The 24,381-nt window shown below is 31.8% G+C and overlaps 4 protein-coding genes and 1 long non-coding RNA gene across 6 annotated transcripts; 2 read left to right on the forward strand and 3 right to left on the reverse strand.

The window, feature by feature from the left end:
• Positions 1-1,056: 1,056 nt before the first annotated feature.
• On the reverse strand, positions 1,057-2,963 carry LOC128280615 (uncharacterized). The gene is made up of 3 exons (XR_008270708.1): positions 2,843-2,963; positions 2,326-2,401; positions 1,057-1,276 (listed from the first exon to the last, which is right to left on the reverse strand). It is a non-coding gene; the product is annotated as an uncharacterized LOC128280615 (long non-coding RNA).
• Positions 2,964-4,814: 1,851 nt separating this feature from the next.
• Positions 4,815-8,412, forward strand: LOC108456780 (FRIGIDA-like protein 4a). Its single transcript, XM_017755444.2, has 3 exons — positions 4,815-6,090; positions 6,865-7,040; positions 7,590-8,412. The coding sequence occupies exons 1-3, from the start codon at positions 5,196-5,198 to the stop codon at positions 8,079-8,081; spliced, it is 1,563 nt and encodes a 520-aa protein (XP_017610933.1). The 5' UTR covers positions 4,815-5,195; the 3' UTR covers positions 8,082-8,412.
• A 2,215-nt stretch (positions 8,413-10,627) lies between these two features.
• Positions 10,628-11,341, reverse strand: LOC108455831 (ferredoxin C 1, chloroplastic). Its single transcript, XM_017754396.2, has one exon. The coding sequence runs from the start codon at positions 11,256-11,258 to the stop codon at positions 10,794-10,796; it is 465 nt and encodes a 154-aa protein (XP_017609885.1). The 5' UTR covers positions 11,259-11,341; the 3' UTR covers positions 10,628-10,793.
• Positions 11,342-12,259: 918 nt separating this feature from the next.
• LOC108453999 (cysteine synthase) lies at positions 12,260-14,849 on the forward strand. 2 transcript variants are annotated; one of them, XM_017752276.2, is made up of 11 exons: positions 12,260-12,370; positions 12,517-12,569; positions 12,699-12,808; positions 12,983-13,040; positions 13,276-13,539; positions 13,617-13,754; positions 13,858-13,909; positions 14,113-14,192; positions 14,278-14,337; positions 14,419-14,499; positions 14,600-14,849. In XM_017752276.2, exons 2-11 carry the CDS (start codon positions 12,528-12,530, stop codon positions 14,690-14,692), a joined length of 978 nt encoding a protein of 325 aa, XP_017607765.1. In that variant the 5' UTR covers positions 12,260-12,370; positions 12,517-12,527; the 3' UTR covers positions 14,693-14,849. The 2 variants fall into 2 exon arrangements, with proteins under 2 accessions (XP_017607765.1, XP_052875028.1); XM_053019068.1 differs by having other exon boundaries at positions 12,315-12,370; positions 12,495-12,569.
• LOC108454000 (preprotein translocase subunit SECE1) lies at positions 14,695-15,405 on the reverse strand. The gene has a single exon (XM_017752278.2). It carries the CDS (start codon positions 15,403-15,405, stop codon positions 14,881-14,883), a length of 525 nt encoding a protein of 174 aa, XP_017607767.1. The 3' UTR covers positions 14,695-14,880.
• Positions 15,406-24,381: the final 8,976 nt, after the last annotated feature.

Genomic DNA, 24,381 nt, shown 5'->3' on the forward strand with positions numbered 1-24,381 from the left:
CATTAGGAATGATTTTAGTATGGTTTGGATGTATTTGAAAATAGAACTTCTAGGTTATCTGTCTCAAGTCTCGAGACATACAAACTTTGAAGGTAAAAATCCACAGTAATTGAGTCATGTCTCGAGACATAAGCCCCTAACATTAATTAAAAAGATGAATTAAAAAAAACTTGAAAACAATATATTTATTGATTAAAAACATTAATTAAAAATTAAAACAACACAAAATAAAAAATACAAATGTAAGTAGGAGATGAATCGAATCTAAGACTCAAGGACAAAACTACTAATATTTAATTATCTAACCAAAAGAATTGATATGTTAAAAGAAAACATGTTTTGTAGAAAGCGTTTTCGACATGTCAGCTGAAAATGCTTCCTCCAAGTAGTGTTTTTTGTTTCTCCCTCTAAAATTGACCTATTTCTCTTATTTAGGAAAAAACGACTTACCTTGCTAAATATGTTTTAAAACTGACATTTTTTTTAATTTACTCAGATGTCACACTTTAAAATTATAATTATTATATTTACTTAAAAGATTTATTTATTAGTGTAATTATTATGATTATTATTGTAACACCCCTTAACCCCAAACCGTCACCAGAAGAGGGTTATGGAGCATTACCGGAGTTTACAGAATAATTACACACAATTCCATTATTTTCTTATGTTTATGTCAAAGCTGTCTTCTTGAGCAGCAGTTACTAAAATATTTATAACTGGAGCTACGAAACTTCAAATTAAGTTCCGTTAATTTTTCTTAAAACTAGACTCATATACCTTTCTACCATAAAATTTTCAGAATTTTTAATATAGCCAATTAGTACAGTTTATTCCTCAAATTTACCCTTGGTCTGCTATTTGACAACTTCGACCATTTTTTACTAAAATTTAATTATCTCATAGCATAGGACTCGGATGATGTTCCCGTTTATTTCTCTTGAAAATAGACTCATTAAAGATTCTAAGCATATAAATTATAGCTCATAATTATTTTTATATAATTTTTAATGATTTTCCCAATTCAGAATAGAGAATTCTAAAATCAATTTGACATTGTATCACAAAAATTCAAATTCATACCAAATTAGTCAAATCTTATTTTATACCATAACCAAACCTAAATTTATTTATTTCATCCTTACATTTACAATTTCAAAATGACACACGCATAAGACATCCTAGGTACATGCCATTACCCATAATTAACACACTTTACCTCATTGAATTCAGGATCGGCTTGGGATGCTGATTCAACGTTCTATCTTTACTTTACCTGCACACGGAAACAAACCGTACGCTGAGTATGGTATACTCAGTGGTATTTCTATAATCCAAACACTTGATAATATAACAATTAAACTTAAAATCACAATAACAAATATAACTATTCATTTACTTACCATAAAAATTCTATACAAGCCATATAACAAACACAACAACATATTTGCTCAATTCTTTTCATTTGCTTACCGTATAAATTCTTTACAATATATTCACAATTCATTTGTATTCACACTTTACTTCTTAACAATATACCATTTTAATTCATTCTAACATCAATCATCATCCATTTGAACTTCACTCATTTCATGAAACTTTTGGTTCATGTTTTCAATCTCATATCTCAATTTCAATTCTCAATTCAATTTCTCATTTCATTCCAATAGCTCAATCAATCAAATTCACTCGATTTATCTTTTCACTTATTTACCGCTATTAACAAAACTCGGACTCTGATAGATACCATAATATCCAACCCAAACACACCAGAATATCCAACCCAAACACACCCGGAATATTATAAATCCTCCATAACACACCAGTATATCATATCCTCCCAAACACACCAATAAGGCATTAAATGCCTCTTCGGATAAACCGAAGTATATAATAACAAAAACATCTTCTCGGTCGAACTACAAATCTCCCCATCACATCACAAATCCAATGGCATGCCATTTGTATCCAATCTGGTCCGATACTGTTAATAGGGTATTTGATTCACTTTCTCAATTTAATAAGTCTTTCATCAATATACCATTCTAATAATCACATATATTCATATCAATTCCTCATATTTCCAATAAATATAATTTTTTTAATATAACATTCATTCAATATTCAAATTTTTACATAAATCATATATATATATATATTATATTTCAATCAATATAATTCAATCAAAATGATTTCAATCAATATAAATTTGATAAATTCATCACATACCAAAATCAGTCCATTTCAATTGTAAAATATCATAATTCTAACACTAAATATAAATATAACAAATAATGACTGAGTTCGGATTATAGAAATACAAACCGTATTTTCTCGAGCTAACTCCCGTTGTCTTTGCCATTTTTCCTTGCTTAGCCGAGATTTCCCGAGACAACATTAGCTATGGAATTAAAACAATTCATATTCATTAATTCTCTACTAATTTATATCTAATTAATAAATTTTGATTCAATTTCTACTTTAATTTCAATTTAATCTTAACTAAATTCACTTACTTTTTGTTCTCAATTCATATTTCATTTCTATTCAAATTTTGTCCAAACTCATACTTAACTATTAAATTTTCAGCATATTTTCCTAATTTCAAAAATTTCATCAATTTAGTCCTTTCAACATAAAACTTATGAATTACTTTACAATTCAATCCTTATTTAATTTCTAACTTGAATTCCTATCAATCTAACCCCTAATTCATTTTTTATTCAACATGAACAATATTTAGAATTCTAATAACTTTCAAAAATTAATTTAATTTCATCAAAACTTTGTTCTAAAGCTTTCAAAACATCAAAATTAAGTAAAAAGGACTAAATTAACTTACCTATTAAACTTCCAAACTTTCAAACCCCAAATCTCCCTTTTTCTTTTCTTTCTCCTTTCTTTCTTTCCTTCCCCTGCTTTTCGTTTGCCTATTCTGTTTCTTTTTTTGTTTCCTTTCTTTTTCTTTATTTATTTACTATATATATATATAAAATATAATAAAAAATCTATATTTAAAATCTATTTAATAACAAATATTTATTTAATACTTGTATGCATTTTTTATTATTACACATGTCACAAATTTTACCATACATTTGTCATAATTTAATATATTTATTACATAAAAATCTCATAATACAATTATTTAATTAATAAATATCTTATTTAATATTAAATACTAATATTACAATTGTACACACTTATATTTCACATTTGTACCAATAAATTCATTACAATTGTCATTATTTAATTTATTTATCAAACAAAAATCTCATTATTTAATTATTTAATTAATAAATATCTTTTATTCTAAAATTAAGTAAATATATAATTATATTCCAAATATTCAAATACATATATTACACTTGTACAATTTTATCATCACACATTTGTCTTTATTTCAATTTATTTCATAATATAATAACTTAATATCAATTAAATAATAATAACCATAATAATAAATTAATTAATTAATATAAGAAAATCCTAGACTCTTCCATCTTTTGCCGCCTAAATTCATACATTAGGCATAATTGCCTATTTGGTCCTTTTTATTTTTTAATTTACAATTCAACTTTCATCCTTTATTCAATTTAGTCATTTTTCTTAATTACTCTTAATTAAGCTAAATTCACTTAATTAAAACTCTAATTAACCACTCGATTAACTTCATAAATATTTTTAATAAATATTTTCTAATCCATTTTCGAAACAATGATCCTAAAATACACCTTTGTAATAACCTTAAAGTTTGGGTCATTACAATTATGAGTTATAAATTATGGTTGGTGATACAACAACTTTTAATGAATTATTATAATTTATAAATTTATTTTATAAACATATATTTACTAATTGATATATAAATTGTAATGAAAATAAAATTATTATAATTTAACATAGTTTTATAAAAGATGAGGCTAAAAATATTGAAAGAACTAAACTTGTTAAAAATTTTATAATAAAGATAATTCAATAAAATATGTTTTAACTAATTGATATGTCGCCAACTAAATACAAAAAATTTATATTTCGATCAAATGAACTAAATAAGGTAACGTAACATACCTAACAATGTGCTAAATTGATGTCAACTATCCTTTTCTTTGGTATATATTTTCAAGTGATATTTCAAATATATTTATTTGTTTATTATTATAAGTTGAAAATTTTAATATTTACTTTATTATATTACATTTTCGTATATTAAATTTTGCTTGAAATACTACTTTTATGAAGATTTATCATTTTTTATTGTTTTAGCCAAAATTACTTTCAAGCCATAACAAATAACATGTTTTAATATTAAAATTTATTTGTTTAAGAAAAAACAAATTATATAATAATAATATAATTTAATAAAATATACATATTTCATGAATTAAATATCTCAACCAATTAAATTATCTTATATTATTAGAAATAATATTATATTTTGTTAATCTTTAAGACCTCCTATGAGCAAAGCTATTTGTCAAATTTGGCAGGATTCATCTTTTCAAGCTGAGTTTGAGATAAGTGTTCCAATATTTTTAATAGGGTCAATTTAACCGGTTTAAATTATTATTTAATAATAAAATATGTTATTTTATTTAATAATAATTATGAGTTAAATTAAAGTTTATGTATAGGTTTTGATTTTTAGTACTGTTTATAATTTGTATTTATTTTTCCTTTTGTGTCTACGTTTTTTTTTTTTGACTTTTTTCTGACGCATCCCATGTGGGTACGTGGACTGCAGTCCCCACTAGACCACCACCTTTTACTTTCCCTCAGCTTTTTTTCCACTTCCTTCTTTTGCTTTTTCCGGTTTTCGAGAAAAGCATTCCACTCACTCATTTTTTTTTAAACACTAACAACCAAACACCCCCCTTATCCTTATCCTAGGCACCCCTTCGCTCTATCCGCGCATTTTAGTGTCACTCCTTTATCCTACGCACCATCGTGTATGGTAGGCTTATTATAGCCCATTGCTTGTCATCATTTTTTTCTCTACTCGTTTTCACACGTGTCTTCCAATGAATTACCCACGTCATCGTCTCTTAAGCCTTTTTACTTCCTGTTTTTCTCCGTTGTTAGGGTTTCTAGTTTCTTTCTTTGAAAGAAATATTTCTTTCTTTTTTTTCTTTTCGACTTTCGGCTACTGAGTCACCAAACGAGTTAAGGAAAAGAGAGACGAGTTTCACCAAACCATGGGGTCGATCCCCGATCCTGGCGAGTTGACCGAGTTAACCCAGCCGAGTTTCGAAGAGTTCCAGCGTCAAACGTCTCTGATGACGAGCTGTACTCTCCTCTGGAAAGAACTGTCGGATCACATAAATTCACTTGAGCAGAACCTGATGAAGCAGTCGGAGACCTTGAAACGCAAAATCGAGGCACTGGACTCGGAGACCAAGGCTTCACTCGACTCACTCAAGAAGCGGGAACTCAGTATCGAGGACAGTGTCAAGATCGCACTCAGCCGAGTCGAGTTCAACACCAAAGCTGCCATGAGGACCCTTGGCGATGACGTTGAAGACAATCCGGACGGTGAGGTCGACGACGGAGACGGACTTTTGCAGCACCTGAAATCAACGTGCTTGAAAATGGAAGCTAAAGAGTTCTGGAGCTTCGTGATCGGAAAAAAGAAAGAAATAGATTTGTTAAGAGAGAAAATCCCTGCAGCTTTGTCGGAATGCATCGATCCGGCGAGGTTTGTTATGGAGGCCATATCGGAGGTATTTCCGGTGGACAAAAGAGGAAATGAGGGAGGAAGTGATTTAGCTTGGGCTTGTGTTTTGATTCTGGAAAGCTTAATCCCGGTGGTGGTTGATCCGGTGATAGGAAAATCAAGGATCCTTGTTACGCCTAGTATGAAAGAGCAGGCCAAAGAAATCGCGGAGACATGGAAAAAGAGCCTTGAAGAGAGAGGAGGGATTGAGAATGTGAAAACCCCTGATGTTCATACTTTTTTGCAGCATTTGGTTACGTTTGGGATTGTCAAGAAAGAGGATCTGGAGCTTTATAGGAAACTTGTCGTTGCTTCTGCTTGGAGAAAACAAATGCCCAAACTCGCCGTTTCGCTTGGCCTCGGCGATCAGATGCCTGGTATTATTTTCTTGTTTTCTTACCTGGGATTAAATTACAGTTCTTCATTTATGTTTTCATTAATTCCTGGTGTTGCTTATAAGAGGGGCTTGTTGTATTAAAGGACTTAAAACTTTTTAAATCTCAAGCACTGAAATGTTTAAGTTTCACTGTGATGTTGTGATGGCGGCGGCAGAACTTTCTGAATTAACATGGGTGTTGTGAATATAAAATTTTTAGGACATTTAGTGAGCTATGTTGCGTTTAGAGTGAGTTTCATATGCCGGTTTTTGTATCCTTTGGTAGATAGATTTTCTTATATTTGTTGGGTTTGATATGTATGAACATATGTGATCCAGCTAAAGTGAAGAGTCTTGAGCAATAGTTGACTAGCATAGTTAAGTGCGTTATAATCTAGGATGTTAATAAGCTTTTGCTTGTTCTTTTAACATGTAGCTGAAGCATGTCCCTTTTTATCTGTTAGATTACATGCTTTGAAGCTAGTTCGTGCTTGTCTAATTTGCTCCTTGGTAATTTGATTGATATGAGATGAGTGAAGCTAAGCTAAACGGTCATGGGATTGGATATGTATAATTTTTTTCAAGTGAGTGGTTCTGCTAGATTGTTACAGAGAAAAAAATTTGGTCACTGGTGTTGGTTTTAATCTCTGCATCATTATTTGATCAACATGCGTAACGCTCCGTTTAAAAAGACTGTTTTTAGTGCATTTCTTACCATACGAATTTGCAGTGATTCATAGGTTGAGTTTATAATGTCTTTAATTAATGTATACAGACATGATTGAAGAATTGATCAGCAAGGGACAGCAGCTTGATGCAGTTCATTTTACTTATGAAGTTGGCCTTGTGGACAAGTTCCCCCCTGTGCCCCTGCTGAAATCTTTCTTGAGGGATGCAAAGAAGGCTGCATCTTCTATTTTAGATGATCCCAATAATACTGGCCGGGCTGCGGTATGCTCATATTTACTCATACTGATAGTTTGTCTCGTACCGATGATTTGTTTTACCCTTTATTATTTTTATGATTTTTGATTATAAACTTTTTACTTAATTGAATGCTTGATGCAAGGTTTGCCTCCTGGGGTTTGCTGTAAGCTGTAAGCTGATTGCTGAGTTCTTTTGTTTTCGTCCGCCTGTCTGCTGAAATAAATTAAAATCTGATGTTTTTATATAATAAAGCATGCCTAATATGGTTAATGGTATTGTCATTTCATATTTCTCGTTGTCAGAGGGGATTAGGGATGTAAAATAATCACTGGATTAGATCTAAGGAAAGAGGCATCTTTAAATTGTCAGCGATTCTATTCATCTTCTATTGGTGCTAAAATCCCATATAAATGACTATCAATTATTGGCAAATAGGCTGATGAGATTGTCGGTCGCCTATAGCTTTTTCTTAAATTTTCTTTTTCATTTGATTTTCTTGGCCAATAATGTTTTCTTCATTTCTAATGGTTACATTTCAATTAATTAGGTAATCTTTCTTCTTAATTTTTGCAGCAACTTGCTGCACGCAAAGAGCAATCAGCACTTCGGGCTGTCATCAAGTGCATTGAAGAGTACAAACTCGAGGCTGAGTTTCCGCCTGAAAACCTCAAGAAACGCCTTGAGCAGCTAGAGAAGACCAAGACTGAAAAGAGAAAACCAGTTGTAGTCCCTGCTAACAAGCGAACGCGTGTAAATAATGGTGGTCCGATGCCTCCTGCTAAAGCTGGCCGTTTGACGAATGCATATGTCTCATCTTTCCCGGCACCTCCTCCGTTTGTAAGGTCTCCCTCCCACACCCAGTACCCTGCTCCAGTCCCAGGATACCCATCCCCACCTCCCATGTATGGAAGCAGGAGCCCACCCACCAACCCCTATGCTTACTCACCAGAAGCAGTCCCTCCTCCCCTTGCTGGTTCATACCCTGGAGCTCCCATGAATTATCCCGCATACGGGGGCTACGGTAATGGTTTGGCACCAGCATATCAGCAGGCTTACTACCGATAGACAACGATGACACTACTCTGGCGATGGTAACCACCGTTACGCTGACTACCGACCCATCTAAGTTTTTATTTCTAAATGGTTTGTTTGTAATCACTAACCGTTTAATGGTAGCGATATCTGTGTGTTTAATTAATAACTGCCGTGCTTCTTGCTTTTGCCGAACGTAAGAAGCTGTATCTCTAATGTTGATCAGAACTCTAGTACTAGGTGATTGTGAAGTAGTAATCATGATGGTAAGCATAACAATGTCTAAACTCGAGACTACCCCCATGTAGGATTTAGTTGTAGAAAAATGTTGTACTGTTTATCTGATCTGAGCCTTTTACTTTTACATCCCGTTGTGCTTTTTAATTGCTTCTCAAAGCGGAACCAAATGCCATTTATTGATGTCTTAATCATTGCTAGACAGTCTTTGATTCCATTGAACATGCATATTCGTTTATATGGAAGCTGAGACTGTTATGGGGACTTTAAAGGTACCCCGTTTCTCTCTTTAATCATGTGTTTGTGTCCTTTGAATGACCTTTAAGCAAAGCCAAGCCTGAATGCCGACTGTCTCACATTCAATGCTTTACTTTCAAGTACTCTTTTTTTCTTCACTTCAGCTTTCTCCTTTTTTTTCCCAGCTGTTTGCATCCCATAGATCCATCAAACATTAAAGTAGGCTTTACTCATCAAATACTTTTAATCTTCATACTTGTAAAGCATCTCTTACTTGGTGTACCAACTATTCGATGATTTGCGACTTAAAGCTTCCTCAGTGCTTAAGTTTTGTTCCTTTCCATCGACTCAACCCCAAATCCGACTGCTTTTCATTGCTTAGAAACCATTGCATTCCCATATCCTAGTTTCCTTTCTGGGTAGTGTTTGCTCCAGCAACACATCAGCAAATTAATCCATTAGGATCCATCTTTCTCCTGAACGTATTGAACCTGGCAAGTTTCACAGGGTTTAGCTCATTGCTTGGAATCAAGAAACCTGATAACATTGACAGTCAAATTCCACGCTGTTAGCGATGGTCTCAATTATTGAACAGGATGGTCTTCACACGATGGCCTCAACGCTAACAATTCGCAGTAGAGAATATAATTTATTAGGGTTAATATGCAAATTTATCAGGAAAGTATACTTCATTTTGGTTGATCTTTGTCATTATCTTTATGAACTGGAGATAGATTTACCTCTGTACTTTTAACTCCATATTGAAATTTGTGGTTTTACTTTTATTTGATTGAATTTTGCCATTTTTATTAATTTTTCTATTCAATTTTAATTTGAAATAGTTTGAAGAGAAAATTTAATGTTTTTCATAATTTACTTTAATATTTAACAGTAGTAATTAATATAATATTAAAATAAAAAAATGGTTATTTTATATAATAAACTTTTTTTCTTTTAGGATATATGTATTTTATTTTTCAAGTTTCTATTTCAGTAAATAGAAACTCTTATTTAGTTTACTAAATTTTAATATTTATAAGTTAAATTATTATTAACTATTAAAATAAAATATTTGAAGAATTTTTCTTATCAGTTATGTTTTCAAATTATCAAAATTAATAATGAGCGGAAAATTTTAATTAAAAAATTAAAGTTGGTGTAAAGTTTAATAGAATTCAAAGTTTGGTGATAAAATTTAATTACATAAGAGTTGAATGGTAAATTCACTCATAGTTTCAAAATATAATGAAAATATCAATAAAAATGAAGTATAAAACAAATTTCAACACTCACCTATGATATACACTTTAATCTAATTTTTATAAATTTATTGAATAAAACAAATAATTCATTAACGTTAGAATTTATTTATTTATTTATACTTACATATTTTTATGTAAACAAAATTATGTTTTAGTTTCAAACAACGTTTTACTATTCCAATAAATAGTAGGAAGGGAGAAAACATGCCCTTTCAAAGTTATATTTCATATAAATAACTTCTTTACACCAGACGGTCTCACCTTTTAGAAACTTTGGTGGTAAAATAATTATGAAGCTTTTTTTATTAGAAAAACAGGTAAATTTTTTTTATTAGATCAAAAAGTAAATTTTTTTTTTTATTTTTATTATCAGATACTAATGCAACTGTTGGAATAATTAAACAGTCACACATGAAGTGTCATGTACATTTTCATGTTCACATATATAAACTAATTTTTAACCATAAAAATAACATTAAAATTTTAACTGAAAGTTGGATTCTAAAACAACTAATTTGGTATTTTTTTCAGTGAAGAAAACAAAATGCAATAGAATCTCCGCTTTGGTTCCATTGAATTTGTAATGGAGGAGTGGCTGTTTTCTTATTTGTCTTCTGGAATGTCAAGAGAGTGTGTATGATAAATTAGCTTTCAGCCTTCATATGTTTGCTTAGTTGATGAAACAAGTGCATCTTCCACAGGCTTTCTGTATTTCAGTTTTCCAAGCAGATGGTAATGGTCGCTTTGTTACTTATATTTAGTCAATAATACTCGCATTCTCAGCTGCAACTAAACTACTAGTTGCTGAAATATAATGAAATAAAGATGAGAATATAGTGCACATTTTATATTCTTACAAGAATACATAAATAAAGGATCAATTCAACACCATTCTCTTCCTCCTCAATCTGGGAAAATAACCTATGAAGATATCAAATAAGTTTTAACTCCATTTCGTTCAAGATAAAAACACAGCATCCAACAGACACACACAAAAACAGTTTCAGTGTCAATCATTAGCTGTTTTTAACTGCAAAGAAAGCAGTTCTTCTTCAGGGATAGTCTTGATATGGCAATCTGAAGTTGGATAAGCTACACAAAGTAATGCAAACCCACGGTCTATAACATCATCACTAAGCATACCTTCACTTTGATCAACGGTTCCACTTAAGAGCTTAGCAGGGCAAGTCATGCAAACCCCAAGCTGACAATCATATGGCACGGTTATGCCCAAGTCCAATGCCTTTGATAGTATGGTCTCATCGTCTTCCACCTCTAGCTCGGTAGAGTTGCCTTCATGCTCCAATACAACTTTGTAAGATCTTGCTATCAAAGTCGACAATCTTTTGAAAGACCCATGGTGGGTTTTGGGGTTGAACTTCGATTGGGAGGTTGAAATTGTTGTGGGGTGTTTTGGTTTGTTGACAATTAAGGTAGGAGTACATGGAGATGGAGTGAAATGAAGGATAGCCATTGTTTTTTTCCTTTTGCTGCTAAGGACAGCGAGAAGCTTGTTTTCAGGGTTAGGGGAGTGTGTGGTGTTGGAAAAAAGATAAGGTTTTCCAACTATTTTTTAATTATAAAATATACTTGGGTAAACTAAACCAACAGTCCCTAAATTTTGTTTAAATTTTTATTTCAGTCAGTCAACATTTAAAGGTTATATGATAAACACTAACATTATTAAATTATTATATTTTGGTCACTCAATTTTTATTAACCCCTTAAAAAGGATAATGTGACATGTTAAGTCAAGAGATTAATAACTAACTTGGTACATGTAGCTAAAACATTAGCTTTGTACTTTTATATATATATTTTTAACGATGTAAATATGATTCTTTTAGAACTTTTTAGAATTATTGTTAAGTAAATATATAAAAGTACAAAATTAATATTTTACCTACATTTTAGGGATCAAATTAGTTATTAATCTTTGGATTAACATATTACATCAACATTTTGTTAAAGAATAATGAGAGTCAACAGCAGTGATCAAAATATAACAATTTAATAATGTTAGTGACTATTACGTAACTTTTGAAAATTAAATTACTGAAGCATAATTTTTAAACAAAATTTAGAGACTGTTGATATAACTTATCCAATATAACTTACCTTAAAAACTACTATTTATCTTCTAAATTTTTCCATAAAATCTAAGAAGGCCAAATAAGCATGGATCAGGTCACAGATTCATCAATAAATCTAAAAAATTGGTTTAATCAGTTGATACCAAATTTCAGTTTAATCACTTCAAAGCTATTCTTCAGTGCAAATCGAATCAAATTAAACACTACAATTTCAAGATTATTGTAGATTTTTTGGAATTAAAAAAATCAGTTAAGGACTGAGATTGATCCAATTTCCAAAATTATTGCAATTTAAAACTTCTCATTGTTGAATTTGAGCCTCAAAACAGGTTAGATTCAGAAAAGGCCCCTCCTTTCTTTCTATAGTGAGAAAAAAATTAATTAAAGATAACATATATATTTCTGATTAATTCTGATTAATTATATAATATATTCATATTCATAGCTCTACAGTCTACACCATCCGTTACAGTCCATCAGCTCTTTAGACCAAGTCAATTATTCAACCTATTCTATTCTATTTTATATTTAATTTTTCTCTTCTTTTTTTTTTTTTGGATTTCGAAAAGAGATTTTTTTATTATCAAGGTTGATTGATTTTTTGTGTGTTTTTATAGGTTTTTTTTTTCTTCATTTCAGTTATCTGGAAAATGGCGAACGAGAGTGTTGGGATTGCCAAAGATGTCACTGAAGTAAAATTTCTCTTCCCTTCTTTTTTGTTTAAATACTACATTATTTTGATCTTCCTTTTTAATTGTTGCAATGATTTATTTACTGTTTATCCTTTTTTTTTTAATTTTTCGGGGTTTGTTTAATTTTAGTTGATTGGCAAAACTCCATTGGTATATCTTAACAAAGTGGTGGATGGTTGTGTTGCTCGCATTGCTGCTAAGCTTGAAATCATGGAACCCTGTTCTAGTGTCAAAGACAGGTTACCCCCATTTTCCTTTAAATCCACTTTTTATGGTTCATTGCTGTTTATGATTAGTGTGTTTATCATGCTAGATGCTTCATTTCCTTATTTAAATTTCTGGGTTTTGTTTATTTATTGGAAAAAACTGATCTCTATATATATATATATATATATATATTTGTGATGGTGTAGGATTGGTTATAGCATGATCTTAGATGCTGAGAAAAAGGGTCTTATTACCCCTGGAAAGGTTAGTAGCTTTTGTTGTTAACTACTAATAAATCTCCAATATGGTTTCTTGTTTATGTTATTTTGAGTGTCAGATACGCGTATGTTTAATTTCGAATCATGTTTGAATGTGTCTGATAAGGTACTTTAAGGGAAATGAAGTGTATTAGTGATAGTATTTGGCCTTAGTTGCTATGGGATTGTTGATTATGATTTAAATGTTACAAACATTTTTTTTCCAAAACGGTTGTTTGAAGAGTGTCCTCATCGAACCTACAAGCGGAAACACCGGGATAGGGTTAGCGTTTATGGCTGCCGCAAAGCAATACAGGCTTATCATTACGATGCCTGCTTCGATGAGTCTCGAAAGAAGGATCATTCTCCGAGCATTTGGTGCTGAGTTGGTTCTCACCGATCCTGCCAAGGGCATGAAAGGTGCTGTACAAAAAGCAGAGGAGATATTAGCCAAGACAGCTAATGCATACATGCTGCAGCAGTTTGAAAACCCTGCAAACCCGAAGGTGATCTTGAAACTATGTTTTGATGGATCCAATTGTTGGTTGAAGAAGTCTGTTAACATACACTGTTGTTGGTATAGATCCACTACGAGACTACTGGACCTGAGATATGGAAAGGCACGGGAGGTAAAATCGATGCACTTGTTTCAGGCATAGGTACCGGTGGTACCATAACAGGTGCAGGCAAATACCTTAAGGAGCAGAATCCCAACATAAAGGTAAGCTGGTATATACTATATGCAGTGTTCATGCAGGTAAATGAATGATAATCTGATTATAACATCAACTTCCTCATCAGTTTCTTTCTTTTATATGGTTTAGCTTTATGGAGTTGAACCAGTTGAAAGTCCTGTTCTGTCGGGAGGAAAGCCTGGTATGTTACGAATCACCCAATCATTGCTTACAATTCAGTTGCAGTTCGCATTTTTCTGCAAAATGGAAGATTGAAATGGCATACTTTTATGATTATAGGCCTCGAGCCTGCTATCGTTGGCCTTCTCTATGATATTATTATAGGCAAGAAAACAAGTTATTGTTTAGCTGACTGTTTGGTTTGTTTCATGCTTATATATCAAGGTCCACATAAGATCCAAGGAATAGGTGCTGGTTTTGCCCCTGGTGTTTTGAATGTCAGCATTGTCAATGAAGTTGTTCAAGTAAGGGTTCGGAACGACAATCATGCTTCGAGATTGATCCCTCTTTGGGATATGGCCCATTCTTATTGTCGTTTTGAATTTGCAGGTATCAAGTGATGAAGCTATTGAAACTGCAAAGCTTCTGGCATTAGAGGAAGGTTTACTCGTAAGTTCTTCCATCCTTCAAAAGTTTATAACCTTGGGATCGATCTTATGCATATCTTTTCTCCGCCCGGTTGGCTTACAGGTCGGAATATCATCAGGTGCCGCCACCGCAGCTGCGATTAAAATTGCAAAAAGACCCGAGAATGCGGGAAAACTCGTCGTTGTAAGTTTAATTTCGAGTCTAATTCAACCTGGCAAACCGATGTCTACCCTCTATTAACATCTATAAATTTCTCCGATTCTGTTCTATAACATCAATGCAGGCAATATTTCCAAGCTTTGGGGAAAGATATTTATCATCAGTGCTGTTTGAATCAGTAAGAAAGGAAGCAGAAAACATGACATTTGAGCCATGAGCTTTTAATTTTCAACAAAGAATCAGAACAAGTTTCCATGACTGATTATTATCAAAAATTTTAATTGGGATTTTAGCTTTTCATTATAGCTATGTAATGAAGTAAATTAGACCCAATTGCAAATAAAATAGCAGAAATAAGAAATTACATTATAAAAGGGTTCAATTGCAATAAAATATGTATCAGATTCAGCTGAAAAAATCTTGGACGCCTTTACCGGCGAAAACCCGATCGGAAAGCTCAGCCAAAACGGCATTAACAGTGAGTAAAACGACACTAGAGCCAGCAATAACACCGAGAACAACGCTGGTGGTCCCCAAAACTTTACCAAATGCAGGCCACTCGATTTCCCTTATCTCCTCCGCCACTCCGCCGGCGAGACTGTTATCACTATTATTCGCTTCTCTCTCCTTCATCGCCTTCTTTATCTCTGCTCCAATGGCACTCAGCTCGCTTTCCTCACTCGATTCCGGTTCCGTATCCACTGCCTTGGCGGTCAACGTGTCTTCCGTGCTCTCCTTGCTTTCTTCGATGGCCTTGGCGGTGAAAGACCGATGTTTATTTGAATTGCCGGTGATTTTGAGAAGAGGCTTGGTTTTGGAAGGGAATGAGAAGAAACGGTGACCGGAAGGTATAGGTTTCCGTGGCGAGTAGGTTGGAGGAGCGGCTGTTTTCGTCGACGATGCGACGGGGAATAGCAGCGACGCGGCCATTTTTCGCCGGGGTTTAATGATTGAAAGTATGCTGAATTTTTTTTTTTGATAAACTAATTAAATATGGGAGATTCGGTTCATGGGCGGTCTAAAGGATTGGGTTTATGCACCGTTCATTTTTTTTTTTTTTTTTTTGAGCGCGTGGTCGCCCTAATACTTGTGGAAGAAAATAAAAAAGAAAAAACCCTTAAGAAAACACGACGACTGATAAGAGTCTCAGTCTCGTGTGAACTTGCTCCTTCGATACTGCCGTAGCGCCTTCTCTTGGCTATGGCTATTTTGGGGCCCTACTCTTTTCACTCTATATCTTAAAGGAAGAGAGTTTGAGAGATTACAAGATTTCAGAGCTTTTGCCAAGGTTTGCTCTCAGTTTTTCCCATCTATGAGAATGAAAGAGGCCACAAAATCTTCAAATTTTGTGTCTTCTGGTACATTTTCATATTCTGTAGTGTGGTGGGTCTTTATACTTCTTGTGCTTATTGGATCTTCCTTTTCTATTATGTTGGCCTTACAAGCCATATCGAGCCACCATTGGTCCCAACCTTCGGAGGGCCTTTCGTCAAATTGGCTAAGCCCATTAATTATTGCTGAAATGTCAATTATCTTCTCTGGTTATGGGTTGCCCTGCTACAGCTCCAGCATATGAAGTCGTTTCTTCTTTTATTTCTAGCTTCTCTTTGAGATTCTTCGAGGCGTTTTATCAGCTCGTTGTTTCGTTCTCGTTCAGCCTGGAGTTGTTTTTGTAGATGAAGATTCTGTCGCTTGAGTTGTAGGATTTGATCTCGAAGGGCTGTTGTTTCTGCAGATGTCTTAGATTCCAGTATGAGGATTATTACATACTTCAGTTTTTTTCAAACATTGTATTTTTTTGTCTAAATATGTTTGAGCATCGCCTCAACCTAAATACAAGTATAAAACAGTTGAGGTGATGCTCAAACATATATGAGTCAAAACTACAATAATTCAGAAAATTTGAAGTCTATAAAAATTTTCATACTGAAATCGAGAATTATTTAAAATTTTAAATCTTTAAGTATGTATCAAAATGTAACTCAAACTTGTGGAAATGACATGTCTAACTTTTTTTTATCTAAAATTTAATATTTCAAATCACAATTGTTTTGTAAATAATAATTTATTACTAAATCATTTTAAAATAATAAAACATAAAATTATAAAATTGGATCTTTAGAAATCAAATTAATCTATTAAAAGATAACACTTAAGATTTTACTTTTTAAAATTTTAAATTATTTTTGCAGTTCCATTACTCTTTTCTAAAAATATTATTTTTTCCTACTAATAATAGTTGTTATAATAATAATAAATAAATATTTTTATTATAGACAACAATAGTTATGCTATAATTTTGTTGAAATAATAATTATTTTTTTAATATATTCAATATACAATATAGTTTTACTTTATATAATTAGTGCAAAGTAATATTATTTAAAATAATGACTAATTAATATAATTTAATTATTTAAAATAATGACTGATTAATATAATTAACTCTAATATTTAAGTAATAATTAAGATATTTAGAATTTTATTCCAGAATAATTCTATTTTGCATCAATAAAATTAGCACAATTTTTGTTTACATAAAAATATTTAACTAATAATTGTAAATTATAATTGTCACAACTTTATCCCTATAATTTATTATTAGAGTTTAACTCTATTCTAAATTTAGCATAACTTTTAACTAATAATTATAATTTAAATTCTAATTATTTTAAATATTTAATTATCATAGGTTCTATTAAATTATAATTGTTAAATATATAATTATCACAACTTCTTATTTATTTCAACCTTTTAAACTAATAATAATTCTAAATTAAATATTATAATTATTTTTAGATGTGAATTTTGTAATACGATAAAAAATAAATGATATTTTTGTCAGTTTTAACTTTCCCCAAACTCATATTTTTATATATATATATAGATTATAGATTATAAATATTTATATTTTTGATAATATATTTATATGGTTTTATACATTAATAGTTCATATTACATAAATGTTTTCATGTAATTATTTATTAATAAATATTTTTAGGTGATGTAAATACCCATTGTGTAATAATAAGTAAATGTAATGTTAGAATTAAGTGACCCAAATTCTTATTTAAATAAAATACGATGGAAAATAAAATAAAAGTAAAATCCATATAGAACTAGACTTCTTTTTATTTTATTTTAGAATAAGGTTTTAAACCTTATTAAACTCCATCTATTTTATATTGATTAGATAAGGTGTTTCAATCCTACTAGAATATGGCTTTGCAAGCCTATAAATAGACATAGTCTATTCCTCTTGTATTTGAGTAAAAAATTTTTCGACATAGTGAATTTTCTTCTCCTCTGCCCGTGGTTTTTTTTTTCCGAAAGGGTTTCCACGTAAAATTTATGTGTTCTTTATTTTTATTTATTTTATTCTATTTTATTTTTCACAAATTGGTATCAGAGCTTCCGGGTTATTCATCTCGATCACGGTAATGGCGTCTTTGAAGTATGAAATTCGGTGTTGGATCGCAACACCGATTTGCGTTAGGCAAATTAAGATGCAAGCGCTTCTTGCACGATGGATCTAGAGGATGCCCTGCTAGGATAGATAAGATGCCTTCGACATTAACAGATGAAGAGAAGAAGCGTAAGGATCGAAAGGCATTAACACAATTACATCTGCATTTGTCCAACGAAATTTTGCGAGGATGTGATGAAAGAGAAAACTGCCATTGTATTATGGAAGAGGCTAGAACAAATATGTATGTCGAAAACTCTAACAAGCAAGTTGCATATGAAGCGGCGTCTTTATGCTCATCGTTTGGAGGAAGGTGCATCGTATACACGAACACTTAACAGTTGTTTAAAGAAATTCTCTCAACCTTGGAGGCCATGGAGGTTCAAGATGATAAGGAAGATCTAGGGTTGATTCTACTTTGTTCGTTGCCCGCCTTATTCAACCTTTAGAGACACGATTTTATATAGCCGCGAGTCTCTCACAGCTTGATGAGGTTTATGATTCTTTAACCTCGTATGATAAGATGAAGCATCTTGTGGTTAAACCCAACTCTCGTGGAGAGGGTCTCATTGTTCGTGGGAGACAAGACCGAATGTTGATGATGATCGTGGTAGAACACAGAACGGAATCCTCGTGGTAAATCTAAGGGTAGATCAAATCTTCAAACAGAGGTAAAACTTGCAACTTCGCAAGAAGAAAGGGCACATTAAATCTGAGTGCTATAAGCTACAAAATAAGATTAAAAGGGAGGTGCGAATCAAAAGGAAAAACAAATGAAAATTCGGTGAAGTGATGTTGTAGAAGACTACGCGATGGTGAACTTCTAGTTGCTTCATCAATGATTCTAAAGTAAGCGAGGAGTGGATACTTGATTCAGTGCACACTTCCACATGAGTCCCAATCGGGATTGGTTTACAACTTATGAAACAAAGATCTCAAGGTGTTGTTTTGATGGGAAATAATGCTTCATGTAAAATCGCGGTGTTGGAACAATTAAAGTTAAGATGTTTGATGGAGTTGTCGAACACTTAGTGACGCATGGCATGTTCCGAATTGAAAAGAAATTTAATTTCGTTGAGTACTCTTGATTCAAAAGGGTACGATACACAAATGAAAGTGGGGTTTTAAAGATTTCAAAGGGTCCCTTGTTGTGATGAAAGGGCAAAGAAAGATTGCCAAGTTATATGTTTTAGAGGTTCTCATCATATCGGTGATGCAATTGCCGCTTCTCTTCCTTGTCGATGATGATATTACTAAACTTTGGCATATCGCCTAGGGCATATGAGTGAGAATGGCATGGCGAATTAAGCAAAGAGGACTTCTTAATGGGCAAGGAATTTGCAAACCGAATTTCGTGAGCCTTGTGTTTTTAGGAAGCAAAGAGAGTTCGATTCACTAGAGGAATCCATAACACGAAGGAAACGTTGGAGTATATCCATTCGATCGCGGGGGGGCCCGAGTGCCTTCGAGAGGTGGAGCTAATTATATGCTAACCTTTATTGATGATTTTTCCGAAAAAGTTTGGGCGTTCTTCCGAAGCGAAAGCGATGTGTTTTCCACATTTAAGTCTTGGAAAATTATGATTGAAAAACAGACGGAAAACAGATAAAATACCTCCGCATGCACAATGGCTTAGAGTTCGCTCGATGAGTTTAATAGATTGTGCAAGTCGGAGGGATCATGAGACACTTGACGTCATCATACTCCACAAAGAAAACGACGTTGCGAATCGAATGAACGAACGATCATGGAGAAGGTTCGATGTATGTTGTCAAATGCCAACTTACCGAAGTCATTTTGGGCGTAAGCGACATCTCTGCATGTTTTTGATCAACCGATCTCCATCCGTTGCCATTGAGAAAAGACTCCACAAGAGGTATGATCCGTAATCCCGCTAATTATTCGATTTAAAGATTTTGGGTGTCCTGCGTATGCTCATGTTGATAATGGAAAATTGGAACCGAGATCCATTAAATGCGTTTTCTTGGTTATAAAGTGGTGTAAAAGGCTATAAGTTATGGTGTCCTGAAAATAGAAAAGTTGTGATTAGCAGAGATGTTGTTTTTGATGAAACTGCTATGCTACCTAACTTATCTCTTAAAGACTCTTCCAATAAAGAAAACCAAAAGCGGTGGAGCATCGATTAATACGTAATCAACTCCTCAAGCCAAGACAAAATTGAGAATAGAGTTGCTTCTTCACCGCAATACTCTATCGCCAAAAACAGACAAGAAGAGAAATTAAACCTCCAAAGAAGTATGCCGAGGTTGATCTAGTTGCTTATGCTTTAAATGTGGTGAAGATATAGATGCGAATCAAGAGCCATTTAATTATTCTCGAGGCGATTAGTGTGAAGACTCGAAAAGTGGATGTTTGCTATGCAAGAGGAGATGGAATCACTCCACAAAAACAGAACATGGGATCTTGTAAAACTTCCTAAAGGTAAAAAGGTCATTCGTTGTAAATGGGTGTTTAAAAAAAGAAGGACTCAGGAGTTGAAGAACCCAGATATAAAGCAAGGCTTGTTGCAAAGGGTTACATCAAATTCTAGGAGTGGACTTCACAGATGTGTTCTCTCCAGGTTGTTAAGCATAGTTCGATTCGAGCTTTGCTTGGTATTGTTGCCATGCATGATTTGGAGCTTGAGCGGTTAGATGTAAAACCGCATTTTTGCATGGAGAACTTGAGGAAGATATTTACATGCAACAACCGAGGGTTTTATAGTCTCGAAAAAGAGGACTATGTTTGCTTGTCAAAAAAAGTCCCTTTACGGTTTGAAACAAATACCAAGACAAGGGTACAAGAGGTTTGATTCCTTTATGACTTCTCATGATTTCAAAAGAAGTAGTTTTGACAGTTGTGTCTACTTTAAGAAAAATGTTGATGGTTCTTTTGTGTATCTACTTCTTTATGTTGATGACATGTTGATAGCAAAAAAAGATAAAAGTGAGATAAGAAAGGTTAAAGCCCAACTAAGTGAAGAATTTGAGATGAAAGATTTAGGACCAAGAAAGAAGATACTTGGTATGGAGATTCTCGAGATAGAAAATCAAGTAAATTGTACCTAAGTCGGAAGGGTACATTGAGAAAGTTCTTTGCGAGTTCAATATGCAGAGTGCTAAGCTTCGTTAGTACTCCTTTAGCGACCCATTTCGACTTTCATCGGCCTTATCTCCTCAATCGATAATGAGATTGAGTACATGTCACATGTTCCATACTCTAGTGCAGAGGATCTCTCATGTATGCTATGGTTTGTTCACGTCCGATTTATCATATGCAACAAGGTCAGCTTAGCGATACATGGCGAATCTCGTAAAGAACACCGGAAAGCGCTTCGATGGATTTTAAGATACTTACGAGGCACTACTAATGTTTGCTTACGTTTGGAAGAACTAAAGATGGAGTTATAGGGTATGTTGATGCTGATTTTGCTGGAGACCTTGATAGAAGAAGATCTCTCACAGTTACGTCTTTACAATCGGAGGTTGTGCAATTAGTTGGAAAGCCACTTTGCAAACTACATCGCTTTGTCTACCAATCGTTGAGTACATGGCGATTATCGAGGCTTGTAAAGAAGCTATTTGGTTGAAGGACTATTTAGTGAACTCAATGAAGACCTTCAAATCAAGACATGATTTTGTGACGGTCAGTGCCATCTTTCTTACAAAAGATCAAATGTTTCATGAGAGAACAAAACACATTGATATTCGGTATCATTTTGTTCGTGATATTATTGCTCGTGGTGATATTGTTGTGAGCAAAATTAGCACTCATGAAAATCCTGCAGATATGATGACTAAGTCACTTCCTATAACCAAGTTTGAGCATTGCTTAGACTTGGTTGGTGTTCATTGTTGAAGTTAAACCCTTAAGGGGTTTTTGGAAGAGGTGAAGAACTTGTTTATTGAAAGTTCGCGATGAAGAACTTGTTCATTGAGAATTTGTGTCAAGGTGGAGATTGTTAGAATTAAGTGACCCAAATTCTTATTTAAATAAAATACGATGGAAAATAAAATAAAAGTAAAATCCATATAGAACTAGACTTCTTTTATTTTATTTTAGAATAAGGTTTTAAACCTTATTAAACTCCATCTATTTTATATTGATTAGGATAAGGTGTTTCAATCCTACTAGAATATGGCTTTGCAAGCCTATAAATAGACATAGTCTATTCCTCTTGTATTTGAGTAAAAATTTTTCGACATAGTGAATTTTCTTCTCCTCCTCGTGGTTTTTTTTTCCCAAAAGGGTTTCCACGTAAAATTTATGTGTTCTTTATTTTTATTTATTTTATTCTATTTTATTTTTCTCATGTAAGAATATATTGGAGTAGGTGGAGTGAGTGATGTCATAATATTTTTTAGGTTTGGATTAAGTTATATATTTTAAGAAATTATAATATAATCATAATATTATATTAATATATATATATATAAGATTAAATAAAAATTTATCATTTTAAAAGGATAAATTAAAAATTTTTATTATGCATGAATTTGAAATTCTAAAATGGAATTTTCCATTTTGGGGGCTCTGCCTACCCCCAACTTTAGCCCCTAGGAATAGATATAGCAAAACCTAAGAGTAGAAAAGTTAAACCTACGACCTGTTTTCTTTAAGGAAAGAACTTGTGTGTTTTACCATATTTGAATACGCGTCAATTTTATGTGAATTTTCTTTTAAAGTACTTGTTTATTTTAAAAAGTGATTTAATTTATATACGTTAAATTAAAAATTAATTAATTATTTTGATAAAAAATTATTTTATTGTTAAAAACTAGTTAATATATGTGGTATGTTTTAGTTATTTCGTTAATTATTTAATTTTTAATATTATAAATAAATAATTTTTAATAAAAATAACTAATACTGATTTTTAAACTAACATGTAAGATTAAATTATCTATTTTAAAATAAAAAATAAAATATAATCTAACTTTTAATATAAGAGTCTTCATTATATTTTTATTAAGTTCTTTTATTTATTAATAATATATAAAATAATGATTTTACATTTGTGTATTTGCCTCCAAATCCTCTCTTTATCAACCTAAGGAAGGTACAGGTAAAAACCCACATAATGATAAGGAGACTGCCTATTGACAAGTTTGTTGGCATCCTAATTTTAGTAGTAAAAGATAATTATATAGACTTTTGTGGACATTTATAATCATATGAAATAGTTTGTTGATAGAAGAAACTATCCCTTCTAATCATGCATATCCTTTAGATTTCTTTTCTTTCTTTGTCTTCAATATTATATATTTTCTCTTTCTTTGTTTTATCACATTATATGATTGCATAAACATATATATAATCAATGAAAGCATGAGTTTTTCTATGTTAAAAGTATCATTTATGTTGCTTTTATAAATTATAAATTTTATTTTTTTCGGGGTTTATAGTTATTTCATTTAAATTTAATTTTTTTAAGTATAATATGTTTTATCAATTCACTCAACAATTATTGATAATATCATTAATTTTTTCAAATACGTTCTCATCGTATTTATACAAAGACTAATTCTATGCATATAGGTTTTTTTTTTTTAAGTCATAACTCCAAAGAAATACCCTTAATGAAGTAACCCCAAAGGTTTTAGTTCTTTTATATAAAGAGATGGATTTAGTTTATATATTTTAATTTGGTCAAATTTAGTGTATGTAATTTTTTAATGATCAATTTTGGAGTTAATATTTTCAAGATTTGAAATTCAATTCGATCTAAATAGTAACAACTAATTCTATTTGATTAATTTTTGCTATTATACTTGGATTTTTTTAGGCTATGTATTTTTCAAATTTTGAAATTTCATTATTGACACTAATGAAAATAGTTAAATCCATTAACTTTTTTGAGTAAATTGTGAATATAGTAAGCTGACGTGACATTACGGATACGATTTGTTGCACCAGATCTTGAAAATAGCACAATATAATAAACTTAACAACTACCATTTGATCAAAAGTCATTAATACAATTTTAAATTTTGAAAATGAAAGGATTAAAATAATTGAAATAAAATACAAAAATTAAATCCACAACTTATTCATAGTATAGGGACTAATAGTAGAATTTAACCAAAGTTTTTTTTTTTTGCAATTAAGTCTCCATTTATTCAAATAACATTTTTTACAAATATGTAAATTTACCCGTATAAACTTTTGATGCATTATTTTTTCTAATTTTATAAAATTGTTTTCTTTTTTTAATTAAATCGATATCTAATTAATTTATAACACTAACATAATAAAATAATTTAATAATAGAATATAAAACATTATAATTAATTATTAAATAATATAAAATATAAAACAATCAAAACAAATACACATCATCCATTTAGCAATACTTGTGAAAGACTATTGATGCAATAATAATTCACTCTCCTTTCTTTAATTTTGATATTTAGTCTTTATAATTTTGTTTCTAGTCTTTT

This window comes from Gossypium arboreum, chromosome 9, assembly GCF_025698485.1.
Source record: "Gossypium arboreum isolate Shixiya-1 chromosome 9, ASM2569848v2, whole genome shotgun sequence".
NCBI classification, from domain to species: Eukaryota; Viridiplantae; Streptophyta; class Magnoliopsida; order Malvales; family Malvaceae; genus Gossypium; species Gossypium arboreum.